Raw genomic sequence first — 27,823 nt, 5'->3', positions numbered from 1 at the left:
AGAAGGCTTAGCACTGATGCTAGCAAAAGGAGGGCAGGGGAGAGAATTTCCAAAAACAGATTGGCTTAGCTAAAAAAAAACAACAACAACACAGAGAGAAAGCGCATACAGCATCTGTGGGTTTGTTGAAACAAAATGAAGAAAGGGGCCTCTTCATGCTCCATTCTATTCTTCCTTGGTCAGATCACATTTTGGCTTTTCTTTTTAATTTAAAAAAACTGCCCCACTTGCCATATGTCCAGGTTTTCCTAGACATTTTGCCAATTCAGCAAAAATCCACCCAGACACCATTTTTGCAGCCCAGTTCACAGATGTGTCCAGGAAAACCTGGACGTATAGCAGCCCTAAGCATGTTGTGTCCAGTTCTGGGTGCCACAATTTAAGAAGGATGTTGACAAGCTGGAATATGTGCAGAGGAGGGTAATCAAGATGATCAAGGGTCTGGAAGCCAAGCCTGATGAGGAAGAGTTGAAGGAGCTGGGTATGTTTGGCCTGGAAAAGAGGAGACGGAGAGGAGATAGGCTAGCCATCTTCATATATCTAAAAGGCTGTCACAGAGCAGATGGAGCAAGCTTGTTTTCTCCTGCTCTGGAAGCTAGGACCAATGGATCCCAAGTCACCAGAAAGGAGATTCCAACTAAACATTAGGAAACACTTTCCGACAGTAAGAGCTGTTCAGCAGTGGAACAGACTCCCTCAAAAGGTGGTGGACTCTCCTTCCTTGGAGGTTTTTAAGCAGATGTTGGACAGCCATCTGTCATGGATGCTTCAGTTGAGATTCCTGCATTGCAGAGGGTTGGACTAGATGGCCCTTAGGGTCCCTTCCAACTCATGCAAACAGAGCCATTGTGGGGGGGGTGGAGGGGGCTAGAAGCAAAACCCTGTGTGATTTCTTGTCCCATTCTGGCTGAGTGGAGATGAGCTTGTAGGACACGAGAAAGGGGACACTGAGTAGTCATTGTAAATTTTGAAGGGGAGCAGCTCCTCCTGGCAGCCCCAATATCTGAAATATGGCCTCTTTCCCTTGTGTTAAGAACAGAAAAGGAGCCCTCTTGGTAGTTTCTAGTCTCCTCCCACCGCTAGGGAAGAAATGGCATGGACTGTCTCCTGGCAGAGGTGGTTTTAGGGTAGCATGAACAGAGCGTGAGAGGCAAAGACACGCTGAATTTTAGAGTCGCACAGGGTGCTGCTGAAATTTGAGAGTCTAAAGTCCACCACTGCTCCTGGGCTTCTGCCTGATTCAGAAAAGGCCGTTTTCCCCACCCCAACTTTGATTCCCACTTCAACCGTTGAGTAAGGTTGATTTGATTTCCACCGTTGTTGTGGACTGGCTGGACGCAGAGGGATGGTGGGAGGCAGGAGCCGGGGAATAAAGCTTTAAGCCCGGGGATTGTTGGTGGGACGACAATGAGTGGTCAGAGAGAGTAGAGGGAGGAGGAGGAGGCGTCAGAAGCAAACGTGGTGGCAGGATTTAGTGGATGGGAAGAGAGCAGTTCAGACTCCGAGGCAGAAGCAGGGGCTGGAGATAGGTGGAGCAAGGAAACAGAGAGGCAGGCTGCTGAAGAATCCAGGGAGTCTTCCCCTTCTGCTGCGACCAGCTGCCCGCCTCCTTGGTCTCCTCACACAGAAATGAAATGGGCAGAACTGAGGGTGGATACTGAGATCACTAGGCCAGAGCTGTGGTTGGCTCCCTTGAATAAAGAGTTGAGTTCACTGGCCTGGGTGATTTATTGTCTTATTGATGAACTGAGCCTGATTCCATCTCCTGACACTACTTATTCCCAATACAGACCTTTATCCCTCCCCCTTCCCTTGTTCCTGATGTAGATCTTGACTTACCCCTTCTTCCCTGGCGGGGGGACACCATTTTGCAGTTCGCCTCAAGTGTCAAAACGTCTTGAGCTGGCCCTGCACATAGTTTTCCAACCTTCAGCCATGGCCAAGTCTGATAAAGTTTTCCAGCCTCTGACTTCTGTTCTTGATCCAGGGAAAGGTTTTTGGGAAACCGTTTTACTTTGCGCTATTCCAAGAATGTTATCCTAGAGGAACAATAGTAACAGTAACCCTGCCCTGGAGTTAGACTTGGCCTCTGTTCTGGCAGTCAAAAACTGGAGTTCTGTTCCATTATTCTTAGATGGCCTTCTTTGGCACCAGGCCTGCTTTTAAACTGGCTTTTAATTCGTTCGTTTTCTATCTAGGCAACATACATTAAGCTCAGTTGTCAGGAATGTTTGTTTGGCATCAGGGGTTTTAGCCAGAGGCATTTCCTTTCTAAATACAGTGGTACCTCGGGTTAAGTAATTAATTCGTTCTGGAGGTCCGTTCTTAACCTGAAACTGTTCTTAACCTGAAGCACCACTTTAGCTAATGGGGCCTCCTGCTGTTGCCGCACCGCTGGAGCACGATTTCTGTTCTCATCCTGAAGCAAAGTTCTTAACCCGAGGTACTATTTCTGGGTTAGCGGAGTCTGTAACCTCAAGCATATGTAACCTGAAGCGTATGTAACCCGAGGTACCACTGTACTGTATTTGTACAGTGGTACCTCGGGTTAAGAACTTAGTTCGTTCCGGAGGTCCATTCTTAACCTGAAACCATTCTTAACCTGAGGTACCACTTTAGCTAATGGGGCCTCCCGTTGCTGCCACACGATTTCTGTTCTCATCCTGAGGTAAAGTTCTTAACCCGAGGTACTATTTCTGGATTAGCGGAGTCTGTGACCTGAAGCGTCTGTAACCTGAAGCATCTATAACCCGAGGTACCACTTTACTAGGGTATTTTTTTAAAATAAAAAAGCCAAAACACAAATCTAACTTTTCAGCTTCCTAAACATGGTTATATATTATTTGTCCTTCCTCCATTGCACAATTCCTCCAATACGCACAGGCTGCGATCGTTCCAAAAGACTCCCAAGGCATGACTGAAGCGACAAGAGCGAAACAGAGTTCATTGAAAGGAATTACAGCATCGCATGAAAGGTGAAAAGACACAGCCATGGAAGTTGAACCCACAATGCATTTGGCTTCCAGTTTGAAGGGTGGCTGCTGCTAGGTGCAACCACAGAACAGCAGCTTTTGGCTCTGTCTAGAAAGTCGGTATCAATGGACGATAGTTGTGTTTCGTGCAGTTACTTAGACTGCCTCTAAGTGGTGTATGAAAACTCAATATGGTGAAAATAAAATTATGACATCAGAATTCACTTAAAATGACTGCTGGGTTGTTTTTTACAAAGTTTTCAGTAGGCGCTGGATATACAACAGAGAAAAGGCTTGTCTGATTTCAGCTGGGAGGGAGTTGGATAAAACCAGTGCCGGATTTACGTATAAGCTAAACAAGCTATAGCTTAGGCCCCCAAAAAAATTAAAGGGGGGGAAAAACCTGGATGTACGTTTCAAAATATAAGATAAAAAGCAAATAAAATAAAACCTACATACAGCAACAGGGTTTTGTGTTGTGTAGGCTCCTGTGATGTAAGCCTGCTAGCCTGTTCTCTAAAATATCACTGGTTTGCTCATTTCTAATATCAATTACTTTGATAAAATACATATTTTGTTATGTGCAAATGGCTTTAGATACCTATTAGGTCCATATATTACCATATAGCATATATTCAACACACACAAAAGTGACAATTTGTTGTTGACAAAGGATAGCTGGACATATAAAGGGCCCCATTACCTTCAGTAGCTTAGGGCCTCATCAAACCTAAATCCAGCCCTGCATAAAACCGGTCCCACAATACTGAACGCAACACGCCTCCAAAGATGTGCACACACCACATATATAAGGCAGACTCCTCCTCAAGGAATCCTGGGAACTGTAGTCTGGTAAGGGTGCTGGGAACTGTAGCTCTGTGGAGGGTAAGCTTCAGTTCTCGGGGGGGGGGGGAAATGCACTTTAAATGTACCGTGTCGGAGTCTGCGGTCACCCTCTTCCTACTGTACAGGAGCTCAAGTGATGTTGACCATAGAGAACACAACTAACTCAGCACAGCTGAAATTTCCAGAGCAGGCAAGAGAAGCTGGCACAGACCCGAGGCAAAAATAAATAAATAAAATGCTTTCTCCATATTCCTCTCCACCCACCTCCCAACTTCATCGCCAGTGGTATTCGAATGAAGTGTTGTATTTCGTCTTCCACTCGGCCAGCTGAAAGATCTCTCCACAAAAGTCCTTTACAAAAAGGCAGAGGAGGGGGTGTAAACATTGCAATGGCAGCCATTTGTGTCTAAAAGGCACGTCCTGTGCCTTCTGTCACACACACACCCTCCCCTGTCCCGAGCCCCAAACCAAAATGTCAGATGTGGGTGTTTGTGTGTTTCGTTGTTGTTGGGCTGACCCACAGGAAGTGACAATCTACTACTCAGTAAGTTCTTTGGGACCAACTGCCACAAATAACCCACAGATGCATTTTAAATAAAAGGACACATTCTACTCATGTAAAAACATGCTGATTCGCGGACCATCTGCAGGCTGGATTTAAAAGGCGGATCCGGCCCCCAGGCCTTAGTTTGCCTACCCATGGCTTGGACTGAGGCATAACTCAGGGGAACGGTGGAGCTTCATTCCGTTCACAAATTCTCCAAAAAAACAACAACCAAAGACCCATTCCAAAGCTTTATACTAACTTAAAAACATAAGAAGTGTTATGGACTGAAGTTCTCACCCTGGGCCAGCAGGGGGATACTGAATAATCGCTGTGTCGTCTGATATGTTCACCCACAACTTAACAAGAAGAACCTTCTGGATCCGGCCAATGACCCATCTAGCCCAGCATCTTGTTCTCACAGTGGTTGAACAGATAATTGTGGGAAAGCAGAGAGCAGGATTCGAGCCCATGAGCACACGCCCCTCTTGTGGTTTTCCACAACTGGTATTCAGAAGCATTGCTGCCCTCAGCTGTGGTGGCAGAGCCTAGCCATTGTGGTTCGTAGTTATCAGTAGCCCTCTCCTCCATGTTGTTGGCATCCATCTGTCTCTTTTTTTCCTCTTTTTTTTGGATAACATTTTATTAAGTTTCCAAAAATAACAAAAATAAAACAACAACAAAACAAATTGACTTCCCTCTAGTTGTCCCTTCCTTGGTTCTATTATTTATCAACATACTGCATGTCCATCATTAAATTTTGAACCTATTTAAATTACCTGTTATCCATTAATAACAAAATTACAAGCAATCTTAAAACCCTGCTAATGTATTAACAACGATAACAAAGACAGCAGGCATATAAAATGAAGATAGGAGTGCCTGGTGTGCTCTGGTCCATGGGGTCACGAAGAGTCGGACATGACTAAACAACAACAATGTATTAACCTGTGTACAATGCTTCTGTAGATATGCAATAAACATCTTCCATTCTTCCTTAAATTTGTTGTCGTCTCTTCCTCATTGTCAATGTTGCCATTTCAGCATATTCCATTAATTTAACTTGCCAATCTTCTTTAGCTGGGACACCTTCTTCCTTCCAATGTTGTGCTAATAAAGTCCGTGCTGCCATAGTTGCATATATAAACAAATTCTTTTGTGATTTTGGTAAGTCCACTCCTGTAATACCTGGTAGGAAAGCTTCTGGGTGACAAAGGTTATTTTAAACATCTTCTTCATTTCATTATAGATCATTCCCCCACTATTTCTTTATAATTTTACAATCCCACCACATATGAAAAAATGTCCCTTTTATTATGGCACTCATCTGTCTCAAAAGATAATGGAGTGCACCGCCAAAGGTCAAATCGCTAGCGGAGCTTTCCCAACTTTTCATGTTGCTGAGATGCTTTTTTAGACATGCATCGTTTTGTGACAGTAATTCAGTTTTACTAGCAAACCAGAGGTTAAACTAACTCCTTTCCTGCCCTGGGATGAGCACGGCAAGCATTTGTGCAACACACCCAGACACTGCAGCCGACACACTAACGTATCAGGACACACAGTTTAGAAAGCTCTGCGCTAGGGAATCACAGCGCCAGCTGTGGCTGCAAAAACTGGTAGCTCGTAACCGCTGCCTCCCACATTGTTTTTGGCACGTTAGAAGCACCAAAGTGACTTCTCCAGAACGCAAACTTGGGCAGTGTGTATGGAGGTCCTGGCCTGCCCAGATGACAAGACCCTTCTCTCAACCTTGCTGATGTGGTTCAAAGGAAAGCAGAGCAATACATTTGGCACCAGCTTGGCTGCAGGAGTTGTCGGAAGGAGGCACACAAGGCACCATCCAACCATCTTAGGGACTCTGTTATGTACCGAAGTTCTCACCCTGGGCCAGCAGGGGGGATACTGTAGATAGTTCTCACTCAGGTCCGCATATGCAAATAAGGGATTGAAAGTGACGTTCAATGATTGGATAGTTACAGAAAGTTGTTACTGTTGCTTTGTAGTTGAGATCTATATAAGCAGGCTGGCTGAACCCTTCAACCTGTTTTGGCCTGTGAATAAACAAGAGCTGTCTGAAGAATCGCTGTGTCGTCTGATATCTTCACCCACAACTTAACAGACTCTACTCCAGATTTGTGTAGGGTCTACTCCTTAGCCTTTTCTTCTCCAGAAGATGTCCCGCAAGGCATCCAATTGCTGCTCAGGGTTTGCTCCGGAAGCCTTTCTCACCAATGAATAGAGCTGCAAGGCAGAGGAGGATCAGTTAGGATCAGAGTTTTCCTTCTCCTAGAAGACGGGCTACCTTCCTAGGTGGACAAGCCCCAACTGCCCCTCTCCTCCACGGCCATCACTTCATAAAAACATGTTTTGCAGATCGTATTCCATTCTATATTGTCTCCCTGCTTATTTAATTTATATGCAGAATTCATCATGCGAAAGGCTGGGCTGGATGAATCCCAAGTCAGAATTAAGATTGCCGGAAGAAATATCAACAACCTCTGATATGCAGATGACACAACTTTGATGGCAGAAAGTGAGGAGGAATTAAAGAACCTTTTAACGAGGGTGAAAGAGGAGAGCACAAAATATGGTCTGAAGCTTGAAATAAATAAAAAAACCCGAAGATCATGGCTACTGGGCCCATCACCTCCTGGCAAATAGAAGGGGAAGAAATGGAGGAAGTGAAAGATTTTGCTTTCTTGGGCTCCATGATCACTGCAGATGGTGACAGCAGTCATAAAATTAAGACGCCTACTTCTTGGGAGAAAAGCAATGACAAACCTAGACAGCATCTTAAAAAACAAATACATCACCTTGCCAACAAAGGTCCGTATAGTTAAAGCTATGGTTTTGCCAGTAGTGATGTATGGAAGTGAAAGCTGGACCATAAAGAAGGCTGATCGCCAAAGAATTGATGCTTTTGAATTATGGTGCTGGAGGAGACTCTTGAGAGTCCCATGGACTGCAAGAAGATCAAACCTATCCATTCTGAAGGAAATCAGCCCTGAGTGCTCACTGGAAGGAGCTGAGGCTCCAATACTTTGGCCACCTCATGAGAAGAGAAGACTCCCTGGAAAAGACCCTGAAGTTGGGAAAGATGGAGGGCACAAGGAGAAGGGGACGACAGAGGACGAGATGGTTGGACAGTGTTCTCGAAGCTACCAGCATGAGTTTGACCAAACTGCGGGAGGCAGTGGAAGACAGGAGTGCCTGGCGTGCTCTGGTCCATGGGGTCACGAAGAGTCGGACACGACTAAACGACTAAACAACAACAACAACAACATTCCATTCTAAATCGTGGTATCATTTGAAAAGCTTCGTACCCATAAAAGGCAATAAGATCAGCTGAAAGAATAGTCTCTGTCTGAAAGGCACACGGACGCCTCGCCAAGGACTCTTTTATTTTGGAAGCACCTCGCGGAGGGTGTGGGAGGGGAGTCCTTAAAAAAATAAACAAGGCAAAACCCCCCAACTCCTGACCCGTGCTCCGCCCTCTGGACTACACCTCCCAGAATGCTCCGCGCTCCTGCGCATGCCCACTTGCGGGCCCGTTTGACTGGCAAGTTGTTTGTTACATTGAAACAGCAGCCGCTTTTTCTGCGCTCTGAAGCTCTCCCCTCTCCTTCCAGCTTCAGCTGTTCTTTTCTCCCCTCCTCTTTTTTTCTTTCTTTCTTTTTTTTGGTTGGCTTTGCTTCTTTCTTTTCTCTCCCTCCATTAGCTCCACTTCTTCTTTAGTTAGCAAAAATCTTCCCTCTCCCCCCACCCCTGCAACCCACCGCCTTGTTAATTCCATGACAAATAATATCTTCTTCTTCTTCTTCCATCCCTTTTTCAAAGTCATTATTTTCCTCCTCCTCCTCCTCCTCCACTCTCTGCCTGCGTTGGAGACGTAAAAGGAAGAGGGTGGGAAAATACCCCTTTCGGACAAAGAGGAAGACACCCCCATCTTCCTCCTCCTCCTGCTGCTCCTCCCCACCCCCCGAAACCTCCCAGGCAACAAACAAGCGGCTCCCAAAACTGATGAACTACAAATGAAAAAGAGGAAAAGATGGAATTGCACATTTTAGAGCACCGACTAAAAGTAGCTAGTGTCGCCAAGGAGAGAATCCAGTTGTTTACCTACGGGCTGATCAAGCTAGCTTTTCTCTCCTCCAAGACCAGGTAACGGGGGACCCCCTTTTTCACGGGGGGGCGGGGGTGTTGCTCAGCAGCTTTGCCAGCTTTAACAAGAGGCCAACGAGACGAAGCACTGCTGTAAAGGGGGGGGCGGCAGGGGCTTGACTAATTCCCATACAGGAATCAAGGTTGTGGGGAGGGTTAGGGTTAATGGGTCAACCCCCCCCCCACCGCGATCACCCCCACTTCTTTTCCTATTGCTATCCTTAAATGGTTTCGACGGTCCAGCGAGAGCTTTTCGTTTTATTTTTTTGTGAGTTTCTGCACAAACACGCCCCCTTCTTCCCCTCCCCCCCATATAGTCTTTTTTTAAAAGAAAAAAAACCCAAATCTGCTTTAAAAGATGCTGATGGGTTTAAACAGCTGCCGACAGGGGTTTTCTTCGCGTGCATTGCTAAGTTTAGGCGGCGGTGTGTGTTTTATAAAAAGTGAATAAACCGAGGGTTAAGTGGGGGGGGGTTTCCCCACCCCCCAAAAAGAAAAAACTAAGGACTCGGTCAGAACAACAAAGAGCAGCCCTGAAGAGGGGAGGAGGGGGCAGAGGAGGGCTGTATTGGTGCGTATGTGTGTTTTTATTTTCTGTGCACAGAATTGTGCTAGCAGTTAAGACCATGTAGCGTTTAGTCAAAAAGGTACGTTTATTGCTAAGTATGCAAGAGGCGACTTTCGTGGGTTTCCTGCAACATCATGTTATTCATATTTTTCTTTCTTCCTGTCTTTTTTGGAAAATGAAGGCGGGGGAGAAATGAAGTCAAAGGTTCCCGATCCGTGAATATATCGAGTTGCTGTTGTTGTTGTTGTTTTTAAGACTGTATTATTATGTTTACCGAGAAGTAAAGTGAATAGCCACCCGCCCCCCTTCCTCACCACACACACTCAATACCAGTGCTTCTTGGATGGACACAATTTGAATTGCAAATATATTGTAAATAGAGGGTTGAGTGCTGCCTCCGCCCCCCCGCCCCCCTCTATTGCAGATAGAGCAGAGATGGGGGTTAAGAGAAATAATTCCTAAACTCCACTCTTTGCATTGAGTGTTTTTGCATTGCTGCTTGGAATCCACTTCAGAAACCAGTTTTAATAACCAAGCACTCCTGGGGCCCAGGGGAAACTGCTAATAAATTGTGTGTGTGTGTGTGTGTGTGTGTGTGTGTGTGTGTGTGTGTATTTGTTTAAAAATTGAATTGCAGATTGTTTCTTTACCCCCCACCCCGCCCACCCCAACCTTAATAATATGGCTGAATGAATGGGCATGTTTGCCATTTAATTTGATTACTGTCCCTTATCTCAAGTTTAAACTTCATTGCTTTGAAATTTGTGGCTTGGCAGTTGACATTGTTTGCTGTGTAACGTTATCTGTCTTTACCTTGTTTACAGCTTGTTTACATTTCAACTTGTTTGCAGTTAAAACGCAACACAATTATTTTTAAACATTTAGTTCCGTTCTTTCTCTCGCTCCCCCCCCCCCCGCCGCCCAATGGATGGTGACAGATTCCCTTTTGTTGCATTGTTAATTGTGGCACTTTTGGGAGGAATCCCAAAGGCTTTTCAGATGTCACCGATAACCTTTAATTCCTTCTTGTCTTAAAATGTGGGCTTTACACCGGAGCACAAAGTTCTATTGTATCTGTGATTAACACATTGCAGAAATCCTGGAAAAGCTTCCATTAAAAAAAAAAGAGTTGGATTCATATGCCATGACCAGCCTCTTTGTGAAAAATTGTTACCACCTGCCACAAAATGGCCTGTTACTTACACGGCAGGAGTCATGTACCACTCTCCCCACTGCCAGTGATGCTCTCAACAGCACTGGACCTATTGCCGAAAGTTCAGTGAGCAAAACCAAGTGTTTAAATACTTCCTGGGCTACACCACTTCCAGTGAAGCTTGCCTGTTCCATATATATATATATATATATATATATATATATATATATATACCTTCATTTTTCATAAAAGGCAAAGCTGAAAGCTTTTTCCTGACATGCTACTTCTCTCTGTGCAGGGAGATTCCCTCCCCCTCCAAAATGGAAAACACAAAACAAACCCACCTGCAGTCTGATGTGGTACAGCCAGGAACTGCTGCTTTGCCACTTGGATTCTGCTGGATGCATAAATTGGCCAGTAGTATTTTGGGACGTACCATTTCAGTTTGTTGGCGGGTGGATGTGTTTCATCCTTTTTGAATGCTCTCCTTTGTTTTCTTGTTTTTAAAGAAGCATACATATTAAGTATTATTACTGATTAAGGATAAGTAGTACAGAGTTCACAACTCGTTTGCAAGCTCCTAGGAAATTTTTATACAGTACCATGATAACCCTGATTGTTGGAAGGCGCTAATACTTGATGGTTCCATATTTTGACAATGGGGGACAAATTCCACTCTTCATTTAGACTGACTAGCAATCTTTTGAGTTGTTTTGTTTTGGGGGAGGTGTTTCCTTACATTTCTTCAATCCAGACTCTTTCATCCTTGCCACAATCCTTTTGGGTTAAGGCAGGTAAGCAGAACCCTTGGCTCTCCAAATGCCTCTGAACTACAACTCCCATCATCCCTGGCCATTGGCCATCCTTGCTAGGCCTGATGGGAGATGTAGTTCAGCAACATCTGGAGGGTGAAGGGTTCCCCACACCTGGAAGTGCATGCTCCCTGGTTTGAATATAATTCTGGATTGGGGCACATGTTAACTTTCAACAGAGAGGTATGGAAACAGGAGCATACATACATAGATACATACATGAATAATTTTTTTTGTGTGCCGCCTTTCCACGGTTCAAACCATGCTCAAAGCAGCTTACAGCATGAAAGAACAGACATAACTGCAATGTAAAAGTAGTCATAAACAATAAATAAAACATTAAAAAAATACACAACCTAACTGGACAGTTTCCATACAAATCACAAATATAGATGCAAAAAAAAAACTGAACAGCAACAACAGCGAAACAAACAACAACAACAACTGACAAACAACACCTCAGCCCAAGAGTCCGTTTAACAACCTCAGTTTCTGTAGTTGGAGTCAGTCCGGGTCCTACCCTCCCAGGCCAGGTGGGGAAATAAAGGCCTGCAAGGCAGGAAGCAGGTCTTCCAGGACTGACAGCCAAGATGGCTGCAAAGTTTGCCCCTTAATTCCTACCTTGTCTGACCAACCCTCCCGACTACTTTAAGGTGCTTTTTCTCCGACTATTCACTCCTGGCATCAGATGCTGCCATTTGCTCCCCTCCTCACCCCCCCCCCCCCAATATACTATCCCCAATTTATTGCTGAATTGGCAAGTGTGTGTGTTGAATAAACATGCGCACGTGTGGTTTGGCCTTAATAAATGGTCCAAGTCCTGCGGTGAGACACTGTGGCTGAGTAAGACAATAATGGGTCATACCATACTTAAGGGACACGGGTGGCGCTGTGGGTTAAACCAAGAGCCTAGGACTTGCTGATCAGAAGGTCGGCGGTTCGAATCCCCACGACTGGGTGAGCTGCTGTTGCTCGGTCCCTGCTCCTGCCAACCTAGCAGTTCAAAAGCACGTCAAAGTGCAAGTAGATAAATAGGTACCGCTCCAGCGGGAAGGTAAACGGCATTTATGTGTGCTGCTCTGGTTCGCCAGAAGCGACTTAGTCATGCTGGCCACATGACCCGGAAGCTATCTCTGGACTGGACCTAATGGTCAGGGGTCCCTTTACCTTACCATACATTTGAGGCATCCCCAAAGAATCCTGGGCACTGCAGTTTCCCCTCCCAAAGATGTAATTCCTCAACAAGCTGCAGCTCCCAGGTACTTTGGGGGGAAAACATTTCCTTCAAATGTGTACTGAGTGTGCTTTGAACGTCTGGTGTTGGCCTGCGCTTGTTGAACAGTGTGGGTGCTATTATGGAAGAGAGTTGTAGGATCCGCGTATGTCTGCCCCATGTGATGGGCCACTGAATTGCAGGCAGCGGCTTCTGGCCCTAGATTGACTCCGCCCACCCAGACTGGCCATTGGATTCTCTTGGAAAGGAAGGAATGCAGAAGGGGACTTCCTGTTGCACTTGAGCACTGCTTGAGCATCAAGATGTTCCTGAGTGTGTTTCTGGATCCCTTGTTGTTCTTTGATCTTCTTTGTTCTGTCTTGATCACGTGGATTCCAGTCCTGACTAGTGACTTGTCTCACGGTTCCTGCTTCCTTGATTCTGCCCCACCTTGGGCTTCTCAGTTGGTAGAGCATAAGACTCTTAAACTTGGGGCCATGGGTTCGAGCCCCACATTGGGCTAAATGTGCCTGCATTGCAGGGGGTTGGAGTAGTTGAGCCTTGTGCAGGGTTAGAAACTGAGATATAAAATCTAGGAGCCAGGTGGCACCTTAAAGCTAGGATATGGTCATCATAGCGATATGTCTAGCTGCATTTTTTTAAAAAAACCAAATTACAAAGCAAATGGTCTATGGGGCAGCGCAGCAGCAAAAGATATGCATGTGTGCGAATCACCTGGCTTGCACAGCACCAGAAGGTGTGCCTCTTTTGGTGCTTTGTGAGCCAGGGGATCCGCAGGGCACTGTGGCAACAAAAGATGCGTGTGTCTCTTGCCGCTGCACTGCCCCGCAAGCCAGCTGACTGGAGCGGCATCACAGCCATACCCGCCCGCCAGCCAGATGGAGATGTTAGGTGCCAAACCTGGCAACCAAACACCTCCACTGCCTCGCAAAAAAGGCCAGTTGCCCTTCTCAAAACGTGCCCTGCGTTCAGCTAATTTCAAATGCTGCCCTTGTGGTCCCTTCCAACTCTACAATTCTATGACTCTGCCCATAGCCCAGCCTTGGCAATGCCACTTGCCTACTATTGCCTTCTATGGTAACATCCAAACAGAGCACACCTGTGTCCTACTTGTGCGATCAAACACTGAGATCGTGTGGGTTAATTTCTGGAAACTGCTGGGTGAATGGCCTTCTCATGCCCTGCGCTTTGACACTTGAGATGTGTATTTTTAGGAGCCACCCAATTCTTGTGATTGTAATTCGTTTTAAACTGTTTTTAATGTTATATTTTAAATTGTTGTGACCCGCCCTGTTGCCTTAGGGTAAAGGGTGGGTAATAAACTACTACTACTACTACTACTACTACTACTACTATTATTATTATTATTATAGCAGGCATTTTTTGCCTACAGTGAGATTTGTTGAGTTTAAACACACCAGAAGCACAAATCGGCTCCTGTAAGGTAACAATGCATCCTTGTTGAACGAGAGGGACTTTGCACATGCTTAGGAACACTCTGTTAACCTGAACCCCAGATCCTGATCTCTTGCTAGAGCTCCTCCCCTAAAAATAGGTCACCAACTTCATCATGCTCAGTCTGCATACTTGCAAATAAGTAGGTTTAGGATTAAGACGTGGAAATTCATTTTTGCAGAATGGAGATCGGCAGCTATGTCGCCCAAGCAGTAAGGCCTGCCCACGCCAAGCTATAATCAGCTGCTATCTCTCCTTCCCATTTGCCATTCCAGAAGCCGAGAAAGTGGTGACTGTTATGGCACACTTTGGGGCGAACCAAAGAAAGGATCCTTTTTATTTTATTTTTTTAAAAAAATATCTCCTAAACCCTGTCTCCATTTTTAAATGTTTCTCACTCGAAGCCATAATCTCCCCATTCTTTCTTGAGAAGTTGTGTTGACATAAGTCGGTAAAGGTAAAAGGTAAAGGGACCCCTGACCGTTAGGTCCAGTTGTGGCAAACTCTGGGGTTGCGACGCTCATCTCGCTTTATTGGCCGAGGGAGCCGGCGTACAGTTTCCGGGTCATGTGGCCAGCATGACTAAGCCACTTCTGGTGAATCAGACCAGCGCACAGAAACGCCATTTACCTTCCCGCCAGAGCGGTACCTATTTATCTACTTGCACTTTGACGTGCTTTCGAACTGCAGGAGCAGGGGCCGAGCAACGGGAGCTCACCCCGTCACGGGGATTCGAACTGCCGACCTTCAGATCGGCAAGTCCTAGGCTCTGTGGTTTTATCCACAGCGCCACCCGTGTCCCGAAGTAAGTCAGTAGGGAATAGCAAAAGTCTTAACTATAAATCCAATGCATTTTTTAAAGTTACAGGCAAGTTACACTATTCCGCAGCACCTTTGCAACTTAGTACCTTCTGCACTATGAATTTAAAGCACTATGACTCTGCTTACCCCCAAAAGAGTCCTGGGAACTGTAGTTTGTTAAGGGTGTTGTTAGGGGACCACCATTCCCCTCACAAAGCTCCAATTCTCAGGATTCCCTGGGAAGAAGAATTGATTGTTGAACCACTCTGGGAATTGTAACTCTTTGAGGGGTCAACTCACAACTCTCACCACCTTAAACAAACTGCAGTTCTCAGGATTATTTGTGGGAATCCATGACTGCTAATGCTGTTCTTGGTTAATGCTATCCTAGGCTGAATCAACAGAAGTACAGTACAGTGTCTAGAATCTAGATCAAGGGTAAAGTAATAATCCCACTCTCTTCTTCCTTGGTCAGAACACACCTGGAGTACTGAGTCCATTTCTGGGCATCACAGTTTTAAGAAGGATGTTGACAAGGTGAAATGTGTGCAGAGGAGGGCGACCAAGATGATCAAGGGTCTGGAAACTAAGCCATATGAGGAATGGTTGAAGGAGCCGAGCTGGGTATGTTTAGCCTGGAAAAGAGGAGATAGGATCGCCATCTTCAAATATCTGAAGGGCCGTCACATGGAAGATGGAGAAAGCTTGTTTTCTCCTAATCTGGAGGGTAGGACTCGAACCAGTGGCTTTAAGTTCCAAGAAAGGAGATTTTTGACTAAACATCAGTAAGAATTTTCTGAGGGTAAGAGCTGTTTTGACAGTGGAACAGACTCCCACAAGAGGTGCTGGACTCTTCCTTCCTTGGAGGTTTATAAGCAGAAGGATGCTCTAGTTGCAATTCCTGCATTGCTGGGGGTTGGACTAGATGACCCTCGGGTTCCCTTCTTCCAACTCTACAATTCTATAATAGCTTTCTGTCTTTTGCTAGCCCCTTTCGCTGTGGGGAAAATGCTGGAGACCATGAAGACACAGCTTCCAGCGGAGCAAAGGCTTGAGTATTCTGAGAGTTCTTTCTCACACACACACACCCCCAACTAGCAGAAGCAAAACCCAGCAAGTGCATTTCCTTAATCTGTATAATCCAGGCTGTCGACTTTGGTTTATCCTGGCTTGGAATTCAGAGAATTTGCACAATAAAAAGTGAGGTGGCAGATGAGGAGATATTGCAGCGATTACATTTTGAACCCCCCCCCGTCAGTATTCTTCCTCTCCCTGTTGTCCTTTATTGTGCCTTTTCCTCTCCCATTTTTCCTTATCTGGTTACATCCACACCATGTAATTAAACGTGTGGTGTCTGGGTGCAGCCTCCATTAATGAAGCTCTCCTACTTTGGGGTTCAGCTTTCCCCCACGGGGTTTGCATACCCTTCCAAATTTCTCCAATGAAAATAGGGACGATGGCCCATCTGCACTATAAATTTAAAACACTACTACTCCACTTTAAACAGTCAGGGCTCCCTCCAAAAATCCTGGGAGGTTGAGGGTGCTGACAGGTGTTAGGAGACCTGTGTTCCCTTCTCAGAACTGCAACTCTCAAAAGACGGATTGATGGTTGAGAATTGTAGGACTCTGAGAGAAACAAGGGTCTCCTAATAAATCTCAGCCCCTGTAACAAGCAAAAGTCCCCAGGGTGCTTGTTTAAAGCGGTATCATAATGTTTTAAATGAATAGTGCGGATGTTGCCTCGAGAGTAGACCCGTTGAAATTAACGGACCTACATTCATCATGTTCATTGTTCAATGGGTTTCCTCTGGACCCAAGGAAAACGTCGTTGTAAAATGTTAGCCACTCAACGCGTCTGTCTGATGTGCAGAAATGTCATAATATTCTGACAGCCTCATTGCACTTGCCTGCCACAAATGCATCTCTCCGAAACAAGTGACTCATTAGCTACCAAGATCTGAAATTCCAAGGAGTTTATATCACTTAATGTTTTAGCTTCTACTGTTGCTCTTCTCCAGGAGGAACTATTGCGTGCGGTGAAATCTGCCTGAATCCTCAGACGGCCCTTTGTGAGCCACGAGGTGGGGCGGAAATGCTTCTTTAAATTACAACGGCCATAACAAATCTGTTAGTCATCGGGTTGTCGGAAGCAGCCTTCCACTGCGTCAGACCATTGGGTCCATCTAGCTCAGTATTGTCTTCTGTCAAGGTGGGAGTTGGGAGCAGGTCAGCAAGAACTCACAATGTGTCTGTGAAGTTAACTGTTTATTCAAAGAAACAGCTCAGGCCTAGTGAGCACAACAACTCTTCCCAGTAGGACTTGCCCCAATGAGACACTTGTGAGGACTGAAGTTCCCTGCCTTCCCACTGCTCCTCCCCTGGATCCTTCCCTTGAAATCTGAGACTTATCCGCCTTGCCTGTCTTTGCTCCTCCATCTTCATACCTCTTCTGGTCCTGGGAGACCATGGGAGAGGGTAGCAGGAGGAGGAGACTCCCTGGCTTCTTCAGCAGCCTGACTCATCTCTGCTTCTTGCCCTCTTCTTCTCCAGCCTCCACTTCTGCCTCTGATTCTGGACCTCTCTCTTTCACAGACTCTCCCTGCTCACTAAGCCCTGTTACCTCTCCATCTCCCAACACCTCCTCTTCCCAGACTTCTCCCTCCCGTCATTGTCCCACCACCACTCCACAGGCTCTGAGACTTCTTCCCTTGGGGGTTCCCCAGCTGGTTCCTCCCACCAATCCTCTGCGTCTAGCCCGTCCTTGACATTCAACTTATCATCATCTCTTACCGCTTTAAGAGTATGGGGAGGTCTTTCAGCCAAAATACTCGAGGAAGCATTAGGCTGGGTTGCTTACTGGCCCATTTTGCATTCAAGTTTTATTCATGCTTCTCAATCAGAAAATCATTGGCGCAGCAAGCCCTTGGGCTTCGCCAAGCAAGAGGGAGCTTTCACCAGCCTCAAAAGTGGCTTAGATGGGAAGTCACTGGTTGGTCACTGCCTTTGGTCGCATCCATAAAGGTAAAGGGACCCCTGACCATTAGGTCCAGTCGTGGCCGACTCTGGGGTTCTGGCGCTCATCTCGCTTTATTGGCCAAGGGAGCCAGCGTACAGCTTCTGGGTCATGTGGCCAGCAGGACTAAGCCGCTTCTGGCAAACCAAAGCAGTGCACGGAAATGCTGTTTACCTTCCCGCCAGAGCGGTACCTATTTATCTACTTGCACTTTGACGTGCTTTCGAACTGCTAGGTTGGCAGGAGCAGGGACCAAGCAACGGGAGCTCACCTCCCTCCTAGGGAGGGAGAAAACTATCAGGGTGTATGCTGTTACCTTGTGCCAGATACATACAGTGGTAAAGGTAAAGGGACCCCTGACCATTAGGTCCAGTCGTGGCCGACTCTGGGGTTCTGGCGCTCATCTCGCTTTCTTGGCCGAGGGAGCCAGTGTACAGCTTCTGGGTCATGTGGCCAGCAGGAGTAAGCCGCTTCTGGCAAACCAAAGCAGTGCACGGAAATGCTGTTTACCTTCCCGCCAGAGCGGTACCTATTTATCTACTTGCACTTTGACGTGCTTTCGAACTGCTAGGTTGGCAGGAGCAGGGACCGAGCAACGGGAGCTCACCCCATCGCTGGGATTCGAACTGCCGACCTTCTGATCGACAAGTCCTAGGCTCTGTGGTTTAGCCCACAGCACCACCCGCGTCCCATGGCAGCATCCATACCTTACATCTAAAGCACTGTTATAGCACTAGCAGTCATGATTTCCCCAAAGGAATCCTGAGCTCTGTGGTACAATAAGCAAGCTGAGAGTTGTTAGGAGTTGCCTATTCCCCTCGCAGAACTAGAGTTCCCTGGGCTTGATTGTTTAAACCACTTTGGAAACTGTAGCTCTTTGCGGGGAACAGGGCTTAAAAACCTAGAGTTGCCCATCTGCACGGTACATTTAAAGCACTATTATGCCACTTTAAACAGTCCTGCAAAGAATCCTGGGAACTGTAGTTTGTTAAGGGTGCTGACAGTTGTTTGGAAACTCCTCTATTCCCCTCCCAGAACTTCAGTTCCCAGAGTTCCTTTGGAAGGCAGAGTGACAGTTGACCACTCTGGAAATTGTAGCTCTTAGAGGAGAATGGGTCTTAAAAAAACAAAACCCAACCCTGTCAGCACCCTTAACAGACTGCAGTTCCCAAGATTCTTCTTGAGAGACCCTGACTTTTAAATGCATGGCTTGTGTGGGATTCTTTTTGCGACAACTTTGATATGTTATCATTTTTAATATTGAAAGCTGCTCCGTACGTCTCCTGAAAGGAAAGCAGGTCAAAAATAACAAATCGAGTCGGTTTTTATCTCCGACCTATGCTAGGATTTCAACATCACATTTAAAATGGGAAAACAAGGCGGCTGATTGGGGGTGGCAGTAAACTGCCTCAAGTGTCCAGCAGGACAACGCCCAAGTGTGTCTCCTGCCAAAGGTTGCGGCTTTCTGCCTTGAAATGCCTTTTTGTGGGGTTCTTTCGCATAAAGCAAAGTACATATTTGACCAGCTTTTGCGATGACCTCCTCCCACCTTTCCTGCCTCTGCTCTCTAACCCACACTTAACCTGCGCCGAATACTCCTTTTACACAAGACTTCGCACATATTGACCCAAGAAGCTGTGCCACAAATAAGTTTACTCTGGACTCTCGAGCTAAGAACGAGAGAGACACAAACATCGTTTTGCACAGCCTGTTCTTGCTTCCCCTTGAAAAACAGGGCCATTAAGAGAGAGTCAAAGGGCCAAGACATACTGGGATTGGGGGGGGGGTGAGGGGAGGGTCACATAGAGGTAATAACTGAAGAGCTTCCAAAGTCCCAGATTGCCAGCAGGCTGTGGAAGGAGACTGGAGCTGGGTTCTCAGAACCAAACTCAGCCATAATCATGGAACCATAGAGTTGGAAGGGACACCCCCAGGGTCATCTAGTCCAACCCTCTGCAATGCAGGAACCTCAGCTAAATCATCTGATCATTTTGACATTATTATTATTATTGTTATTATTATTATTATTAAAATTTGTGTTTTCTTGATCTTCGGTTAGAAATGAATTAAATATATAAAAGGAGTCCAGCAAAAAATATTGACAACAGGTGGGAGTGCAGTGTGGTATTATTATAATTATTATTATTATTATTGCTATTAATGGTGATGTACTTAAAAACTACAGTGGTACCTCGGGTTACAGACGCTTCAGGTTACAGACTCCGCTAACCCAGGAATAGTACCTCAGGTTAAGAACTTTACCTCAGGATGAGAACAGAAATCACGCGGCGGCAGTGGGAGGCCCCATTAGCTAAAGTGGTACCTCAGGTTAAGAACAGTTTCAGGTTAAGAACGCACCTCGAGAACGAATTCAGTTCTTTCCCCGAGGTACCACTGTACAGGGTGAGTCTTTTAAAAGAGGCCCCGTGGAACATGTGTACTCTGTATCCACGGGGCCACATTTAAAGGACTCACCCTGTACATAATACTAAGGGCTATCACCCGATTCACTTATCAACCCCACAAACTCCTTTGCCCTTGCCACACACCTAACCAACCCCCTTTCCTTTGCACCTCTCTCACCCCCTCAGGCATCGCGCCCCCCCCCCCGCAGCTCGCCCCACTCCTTCCATACCCAAGCCCCACCCTTGGGGAGAGTTTGCTTCACAAGGGTTGCTTCTCCAATGGTAAATCTCCATTAAACAGCTCAACTGAGCCTTCCTGCCACTCGTGTTGTAGTTGACATGGCTGCCTACAGGTAGAGCATTTCTATGCTTGGTTAGAGCATGGTGCTGATAATGCCAAGCTTGCAAGTTTGATCCCCATATGAGACAGCTGCATATTCCTGCATTGCAGGAGGTTGGACTAGATGATACTGTACTAGGATCCCTTCCAAACTCTACAGTTCTATGATTCTAAGAAGATTTGTGATTTGATTGATATAATATTATTTAATGTAATATTGCTGGCTGTGCCATTGTGTTGGGGGTGGGAAGCTTTCCCCCCAGAGTTTTGCTGCTGGAGGGACTGAGTTTGTTTATGGGTTTGGCAAAGCTGCCCATTGCTTCTAGCCAACTTATTATTATTATTATTATTATTATTATTATTATTATTATTATTATAGATTTAGAGGTCAAAACCGGTACTTTGAATTGGGCCCAGAATGGCAGTCAGGCCAGGATTGTCTTTATATGCTCAAACAGTCTTTCCTCAGTGAGCAACCTGGCTACTGAATTCTGCACCAGCTGAAGTATCCAAACAGTCTTCAGAGGCAGTCCCACGTATAACAGAGTGCAGTAATCTATCCTAGATCTCCCTGTCTTCTGCCCTACCGGTCACTTCCCCTCCTCCTCTCCCTGCTTCTTCCTCTGCCTTCCTCCTTCTTCCCGCCAACCCAGCAACCAGAAGGGGAAATGACAGGTCATTCTTGCCAGAGCTTCCAGAGCATTTTTGAAATTAGCTTGCAGGCCATCGGACTTTCCAGCCTCCCACACGGCTGCGCACCATGTTCGTGTAGTCCGTAATAAATACTTGCACGCCCTGCTTAACTTCCTGTGAACCGCGTGGTGGTTTGGACGTTGCTTAGAGCCTGGAACCTTCTCAAATACAAATAGTGGGGATTGGAATGATGGTTGATTTTGTTCATTCCTTGGTTTTGAGCTGCCCTCCACATCGCCTCTGAGTTATGTGAAACATGCACAGGCTGTGCTCCCTTTTAGTTTTACTCTGTAGGGTCTGTGTCTCTTCCAAGCCCTGGGGCTTAATTAAGTAAGTTTCTACTGCATATGGAAGCAGCCACTTCTTGGCCACCTTCACTTGTAGCGATAAACCAAGAACACTGACTTAAGAAAACCACGCTTGCTTAAGCTGTGTGCTGGTGTGCACAGCTCTGACACTCTGGCTGACCCAAGCCAGAGCTGGAAAGCATCTACCCAGGAAGCAAACCAGCTTCTTGGGAGATCCAGATGTCCTGATTTGTTCCTCCTTATCAAGCCAGGATCGCTAGCCAGATTTAAACCAAATTCTGTTCTTGCTTTAGGACAGGCTTAGCCGGAGGGATGCTTTCCAGGTGGACTACAAGTCCCATTAGCTCCTGCCAACACAGCCAGTGATCAGTAATGATGGGAGTTGTAGTCCAGTAACCTCTGGAAGGCACCCATTGACTACTCTGAGAGATTCGGTCAACATTCTGCAGGCAGCTTGATGAAGGAGCTGCTCATTCTCGATTGGTTGAGTCACATCGTAAAGCAATGCAGTAAGAAGTACAGAGAAGGCTTAACGTTCTTACCCAAAAACCTTTTTTTCCTTTTTTGCAAGACTCATGCCAACCTTCACTCATGCCAACCTTCCTGCCTTTAGAAATCCTCCAAGAATTTGCCCAGTCCTCTTTTAAAGCCACTCAAGTTGTTGGCTATCACTGCCTCCCACTGTGGCAGGGAGTTCCACAGTTTAACTAGGCACATGTCAGGGAACTGCCATCAGTGCCGGAGGGAGAGAGCAAGCTCCAGAGGGATTCCAGAGAGCGTCCCGGGATGGGGAGAGGCAGCCCATCTTCTGGGGAAGAGAATCAGCGTAGCACCAGTGGAGAAGGGGGGCAGATGGGGGAATCGGCGAGGCGGTCCCATGACTCCTTGCCGGGGACCAGCGGGGAGAGTAAGGGTCCTCCGCTGCCTATGCCCTCCTTGCGCAGAAGGCTTCCACGCAGGGAGAGTAGGAGGAGACTAGGCGTCAAAGAGCTTCTTTGCTGGAAGAAGTTTAAGAAACACCCACTGACAGATTCTGCCAGCGATTGAGACAGCCACGGGTGAGTGGCTGTCTGGACAGAAAAGGTTCACTCAGGCAACCCAGCCAGGTGTTGGCACCGGCTTACACACGAGCAACCCCTAGAACCATTACAGCACTGCATGAAGAAGTCTTTTCTTCTACCTGTCTTCAATCTTCCAACATCCAGCTTCATTGTCCCTTGTGGTCCCAGCGCTAAGCCATTTCGGGCTTTATGCTGTACAGTGATACCTCGGGTTACATACGCTTCAGGTTACACACTCCGCTAACCCAGAAATAGTGCTTCAGGTTAAGAACTTTGTTTCAGGATGAGAACAGAAATCGTGCTCCGGCAGCGCGGCAGCAGCAGCAGGAGGCCCCCATTAGCTAAAGTGGTGCTTCAGGTTAAGAACAGTTTCAGGTTAAGTACGGACCTCCAGAATGAATTAAGTACTTAACCCGAGGTACCACTGTAGTTTGTAACACCTTGCATCCATACCTTATATCCAAAGCACTGTTATAGCACTAGCAGTCATGATTTCCCCGAAGGAATCCTGAGCTCTGTGGTACAATAAGCAAGCTGAGAGTTGTTAGGAGTTGCCTATTCCCCTCACAGAACTAGAATTCCCAGTATTCCCTGGGCTTGATTGTTTAAACCACTTTGGAAACTGTAGCTCTTTGTGGGGAACAGGGCTTAAAAATCTACAGTGGCCCATCTGCACAGTACATTTAAAGCACTATAATGCCACAGTCAGTGATAGTTGACCACTCTGGAAATTGTAACTTACTGGCAGCTTGCACAGGGCCTTCAGGGCTGGTGGTGCATGATGGTCCCATCGAACTGCCACATTTACCACCCCAGGAGCTGCATTATGCACCAGGTGCAGCCTACAAGGGCAACCCCTCATGCATCTCAGTCCAGAGGGCAGGTTGCTGTGGAGGAGTGTCGAGGGAGGACACTCGATCGCCCATAGCAGGAGACCTCACACTGTGCATGAGCATCTCCACACACTCGTCCACCACATGGCTGGCTTGCATGCAAAATTCCAGAAGGGAAGAGTAATTTAGAAGGGGAGATGTGCGTTCAGGATAATTCACGGCCTACTGGGTTACAGGCTCCTCTGCGGATGGCATTGGGGGGCGGGGGGCTTCTCTCTTTTATTGCTAAGTCAGTTGGCTGCCTCGCTTCCCCCTCAATGTGCCAAGTTTGCAAAAAGCGAGCCGCCCAGCTGTTCCAAGATACAGATCTGTTTCCTCTGCCACGGTATTAATTACATGCCTGCTCTTCCACGCCAGCCAGTCCAAACATCTCCCACGTCCAGTAACTTCTAAGGAAATTTGGAATTTGCTTGGAAACACTTGTCAGGGTGATCATCTAGCCCAGGGTGGGTTGTTCCTGGACAGATTTCTTGTTGACACAGGAATATTCATTTGATTCGAAGAATGGTTTGTGTGCCATTTTCCTTGGCCCGCCCGCCGTAAAATGGCTTTCCAAAGTGGATGGCTGTTTTGGTACAGTTGTACCTTGGAAGTCGAACGGAATCTGTTCCGGGAGTCCGTTCAACTTCCAAAACCAAGCCGCAGCTTCCAATTGGCTGCAGAAAGCCCCTGCAGCCAATCAGAAGCTGCGGAACCTGCGTCGGACGTTCGGGTTCCGAAGAACATTTGCAAACTGGAACACTCACTTTGCGTTGTTCGGAAGCCAAAACATTTGACTCACAAGGCATTTGACTTCCGTGGTACAACTGTATATAAAAACGAAGCCAAACAATACCCAAAATATGTGTCTCAGTTGCACCTGCAACAGCAACACAAAATAAGCAAGCTGTTGGAAAAGTGGCAGGTGCAGGTGTCTTTTCTGTGGCCGCCCCTAAGTAGTGGAAATCCCTGCCAAGCGAGGCTTGTCTCGCCCCTCCTTTGATGGCCTTCAGTACTACTGCAAAGGTCTGTTGTTCTTCAGGTGGTAGCCTGGATTTTTGGGGTGCAGTTAACTTAGGTCAGTGGCTAAGGATACAAAAGTAAGAGCAGCATCAACCTGTTCCTGTGTGGAGTGTTCTCAGTCAAGGCCCCTTTTTCCAGGATCCGTCCAGTGGTATAGCAGGAGGGGCGCAGAGGGGCATCGTGGCTTCTCATTATGCCATGCAGAGTTCCAAATTCTACAAATGGGAAAAAGGAGCGGACATTTGATATTCTACCCCTCAAGCAGTAAATTCTTTTCCTATCACCTTCCACATACCAATAGCCTTCCTGTAAAGGGAAAGTTTTTTTTAAGTTTAATGTTTTTATATATGTTGGAAGCTGCCCAGAGTGGCTGGGGGCAACCCAGTAAGACGTGTGGGGTATAAACAGTGCAATTATCATTGTGGAATGGGACAAATGTTGGAGGGTATGTTATGTGTGACCCATCTGACTGGGTTTCCCCAGCCACTCTGGGCAGCTTCCAACAAATTAAAAGATCAAACACAGTAAAACATCAAACATTAAAAACTTCCCATTACAGGGCTGCCTTCTGATGTCTTCTAAAAGTCAGGTAGTGGTTTGTTTCCTTGACATCTGGTGGGAGGGCGTTCCACTGGGCGGGCACAACTATTGAGATGGCCCTCTGCCTGGTTCCATGTAACTTCACTTCTCGCAAGGAGGGGACCACAAGCTGGACTTCAGTGTCCAGGCTGGACGATGCGGGCGGAAGGGGGATCCCTTCCAAACCTACAGTGCTGAGGTTCTGTGATGCCATGACAGTTTTAAAGTGGCATTATAGGGCATTAAATGTGCCTCATGAGCCCAGCCACTTTTTCTGCAGTTGGCAACAGCATGACCACATCGAGGCAACCACTTCAGACCTTCCTACTAAATGCAGGGAGGCTGGGCATGGCCTGGTCAGGGCTGGCTCATGTGGGGACATTGGGGTGGGAGTGAGGCACACCCCACTGCGCCATCTCTGCTCTCCACTTGTGTTGGGAAATCCCCTTTCAGACAGAACGCCTGAACAGCGTCTATGTGGTTCGTCAGCAGATTCCCTAACCCTGCTAACTCTGAGCTGAGCTTCTCTGAGCTAATATTTATCCATGCTCTGGTAAACTCCAGATTAGACTGTTCCAAATGTGTTGTGTGCAAAGCCTTAAAAAATTAAAAAATAAAAAGCCATTCACTGACTACAGCAAGTTCAAAATGTAGCAGGGGACTTGCTGTTTGGGACCAGGAGGTTGGATCCATATCTTGCCAATGTTTAAGCGACTGCACCAGCTTCAGTCTGGTTCTGGGCTCTGTCCAATGTCATTTGTTGTTGTATCTCACCATGCCCACTGGTGCAACTCCCATTTAGCGCAACATGCCAGAGTATCGGTCAAAAAGCCTTCATTCCACAATGCAACAAATGCTGAAAAGTACACTAGAAAATGGACAGAAGCACTAGCAGTATAATCTGGGAAAGGGAACACACGATTCCTCGTCTCTAGATGCATGCTATATGTCAGGGCAACATCATCTGTATTGGTTCCTTGCCTGTTCCTGGCTGGATTTGACATTTTTAATGCCTTTAGGAGATTGGAGATTGGGTTCCCTGAAGAATGGCCTCTTCCCATTCTTGACCTTGAGATCATCTTCAAAGGCCTCTTTTCTGGGTGCCCAGGTCATGTTAAAAAAAAAAAGGTTAAAACACTGTTACATGCCTCCCCAACTGGTGGGAGACTCCAGGGGTTCCAAACCCTCTTCCAGAGTTTGATTTCCTTAGAATGAAGGCCAATGGAGAGTATGGTATCTTTAGGAGTTATTTACATATACAATACGATAATCTTTATTATCATTGTCCCATACAGAACAACGAAATTGAAAAAATCAACATCACACATTCAAAAACCAACAAGCCTGCTATCCCAGCCTGGTTAGCCCCCTAAAAACTCTGATACCCCATAATTAAATACCATATACTCCCATAGAGACTACCTTACACTGCGTTTAAAACCAAAATCCCATTGGGATAGAAACTGTTTCTCAGGCAGCTAGTCGTAGTCTTTATAACCCTGTATCTTCTTCCAGAAGGTATATATACAACCTGAGCATAGGTAAGAGCAGGGATCAGCAACCTTTTTCAGCCCTGGGCCAGTCCACCGTTCCTCAGGCCATGTGGTGGGCCAGACTATATTTTTTGGGGGGGAATGAACACATTCCTGTGCCCCACAAATAACCCAGAGATGCATTTTAAATAAAAGCACACATTCTACTCATGTAAAAACACACTGATTCCCAGACCGTCCTGCAGGCCAGATTGAGAAGGCGATTGGGCCACATCCAGCCCCCGAGGCCTTAGGCTGTGTACCCCTGGGCTAGAGGTGTCACACCATAAGCACCTCGACAGATCTTGCTTCTGTGTTTGTTTCCAGAGAAGCCCCAAAGTCTTGCTTAGGTTTGGCACAGAGCAAGGATGACTCTCTCTGCGGCTTCCAGCTTTATCACTCAAAGAGATGTTCTTGTGTTGTTGCTGCTGTGTTGGCCTCTGGAATGCTTAGGGTTTCATGGTTCAGCTAGTTGCTTAAAGCAGTTTCCCCCCCCCCCCTTCTCTATTTCAGGTGCAAGTTCTTCAGTTTAACAGAGACGCCAGAGGACTATACCATCATAGTGGATGAAGAAGGCTTTCTAGGTGAGCACAACGACGGTCACCTCCTGTTCCTTCCTTTATCAGTTTAGTGTTATTGGACCCCACCTGCGCAATACATTTAAGGAAGGATCCTGCCACCTTACAAACGTGTCTTCCCTCTACACCACAAAACCTGTGCGCTGGCTGATGTTGTCCCTGTTGTGCTATTTTTGTATTGATTCCAGAAATAATTTTTCTTTAAAAATGGGTGGGGGGGAACCAAGGCAACAAACCTTTTTTGAGTCTCCCCAACCACCACACAAGCACATAAAACCACCCCAGCCCATTGAGGACCGAGCATGCTCAGTGGGGTCCTAATGCTCATTGATGGGGAATGGAATGGAATGCAGTAGTTGAAAGATAGGGTGGCTGGCTGGTGCACTGATTTGAATCACTGCTCGCAGCAACATTTTGTTACAGTCCCAAATTATTGTATGACAGTGGTGGGGAGACTGGCAGACCAGATTGCTACCTCCCCCTCCCATCGTGGGCCACGTTTGTCAGGCGGACATGGCTGAACTCTTCTGTGGGATGCTTAGCTTTTCAACAAGCTACAGTTCCATACGCTCCAAAATTTCTCCGATGAAAATAGGGATTCCATTGCAATAATAATTATTATAAACCTGGATAGCTCAGTTGGTTACAGTGTGGTGCTGATAATGCCAAGGTTACAGGTTTGATCCCCGTGTGGGACAGCTGCATATTCCTGCACTGCAGGGTGGTGGACTAGATGATCCTTAGGGTCCCTTCCAACTCTACAATTCCATTATTCTATGATTCTATTGTTGTAGTTGTTGTTTTATTTATACCCATCCAACTGGGTTGCCCCAGCCACTCTGTGTAGCTTCCAAGATAAATTAAAACA

The 27,823-nt window shown here is 46.5% G+C and overlaps 1 protein-coding gene across 1 annotated transcript in view; it reads left to right on the top strand.

Annotated features, from left to right (window-relative positions):
- Positions 1-7,937: 7,937 nt before the first annotated feature.
- Positions 7,938-27,823, top strand: part of CASTOR2 (cytosolic arginine sensor for mTORC1 subunit 2) — a 46,781-nt gene continuing 26,895 nt past the window's right edge. The window contains exons 1-2 of the mRNA XM_081890592.1: positions 7,938-8,526; positions 26,891-26,961. Coding sequence (XP_081746718.1) covers positions 8,414-8,526; positions 26,891-26,961 — 184 coding nt within the window. The 5' untranslated portion in view covers positions 7,938-8,413. The remainder of the gene's footprint in view (positions 8,527-26,890; positions 26,962-27,823) is intronic.

Source organism: Podarcis melisellensis (assembly GCF_964234715.1).
Source record: "Podarcis melisellensis genome assembly, chromosome: 15".
NCBI lineage: Eukaryota > Metazoa > Chordata > Lepidosauria > Squamata > Lacertidae > Podarcis > Podarcis melisellensis.
Note: the sequence above shows the minus strand (reverse complement) of the source record. Positions and strands in the feature narration are given on the sequence as shown.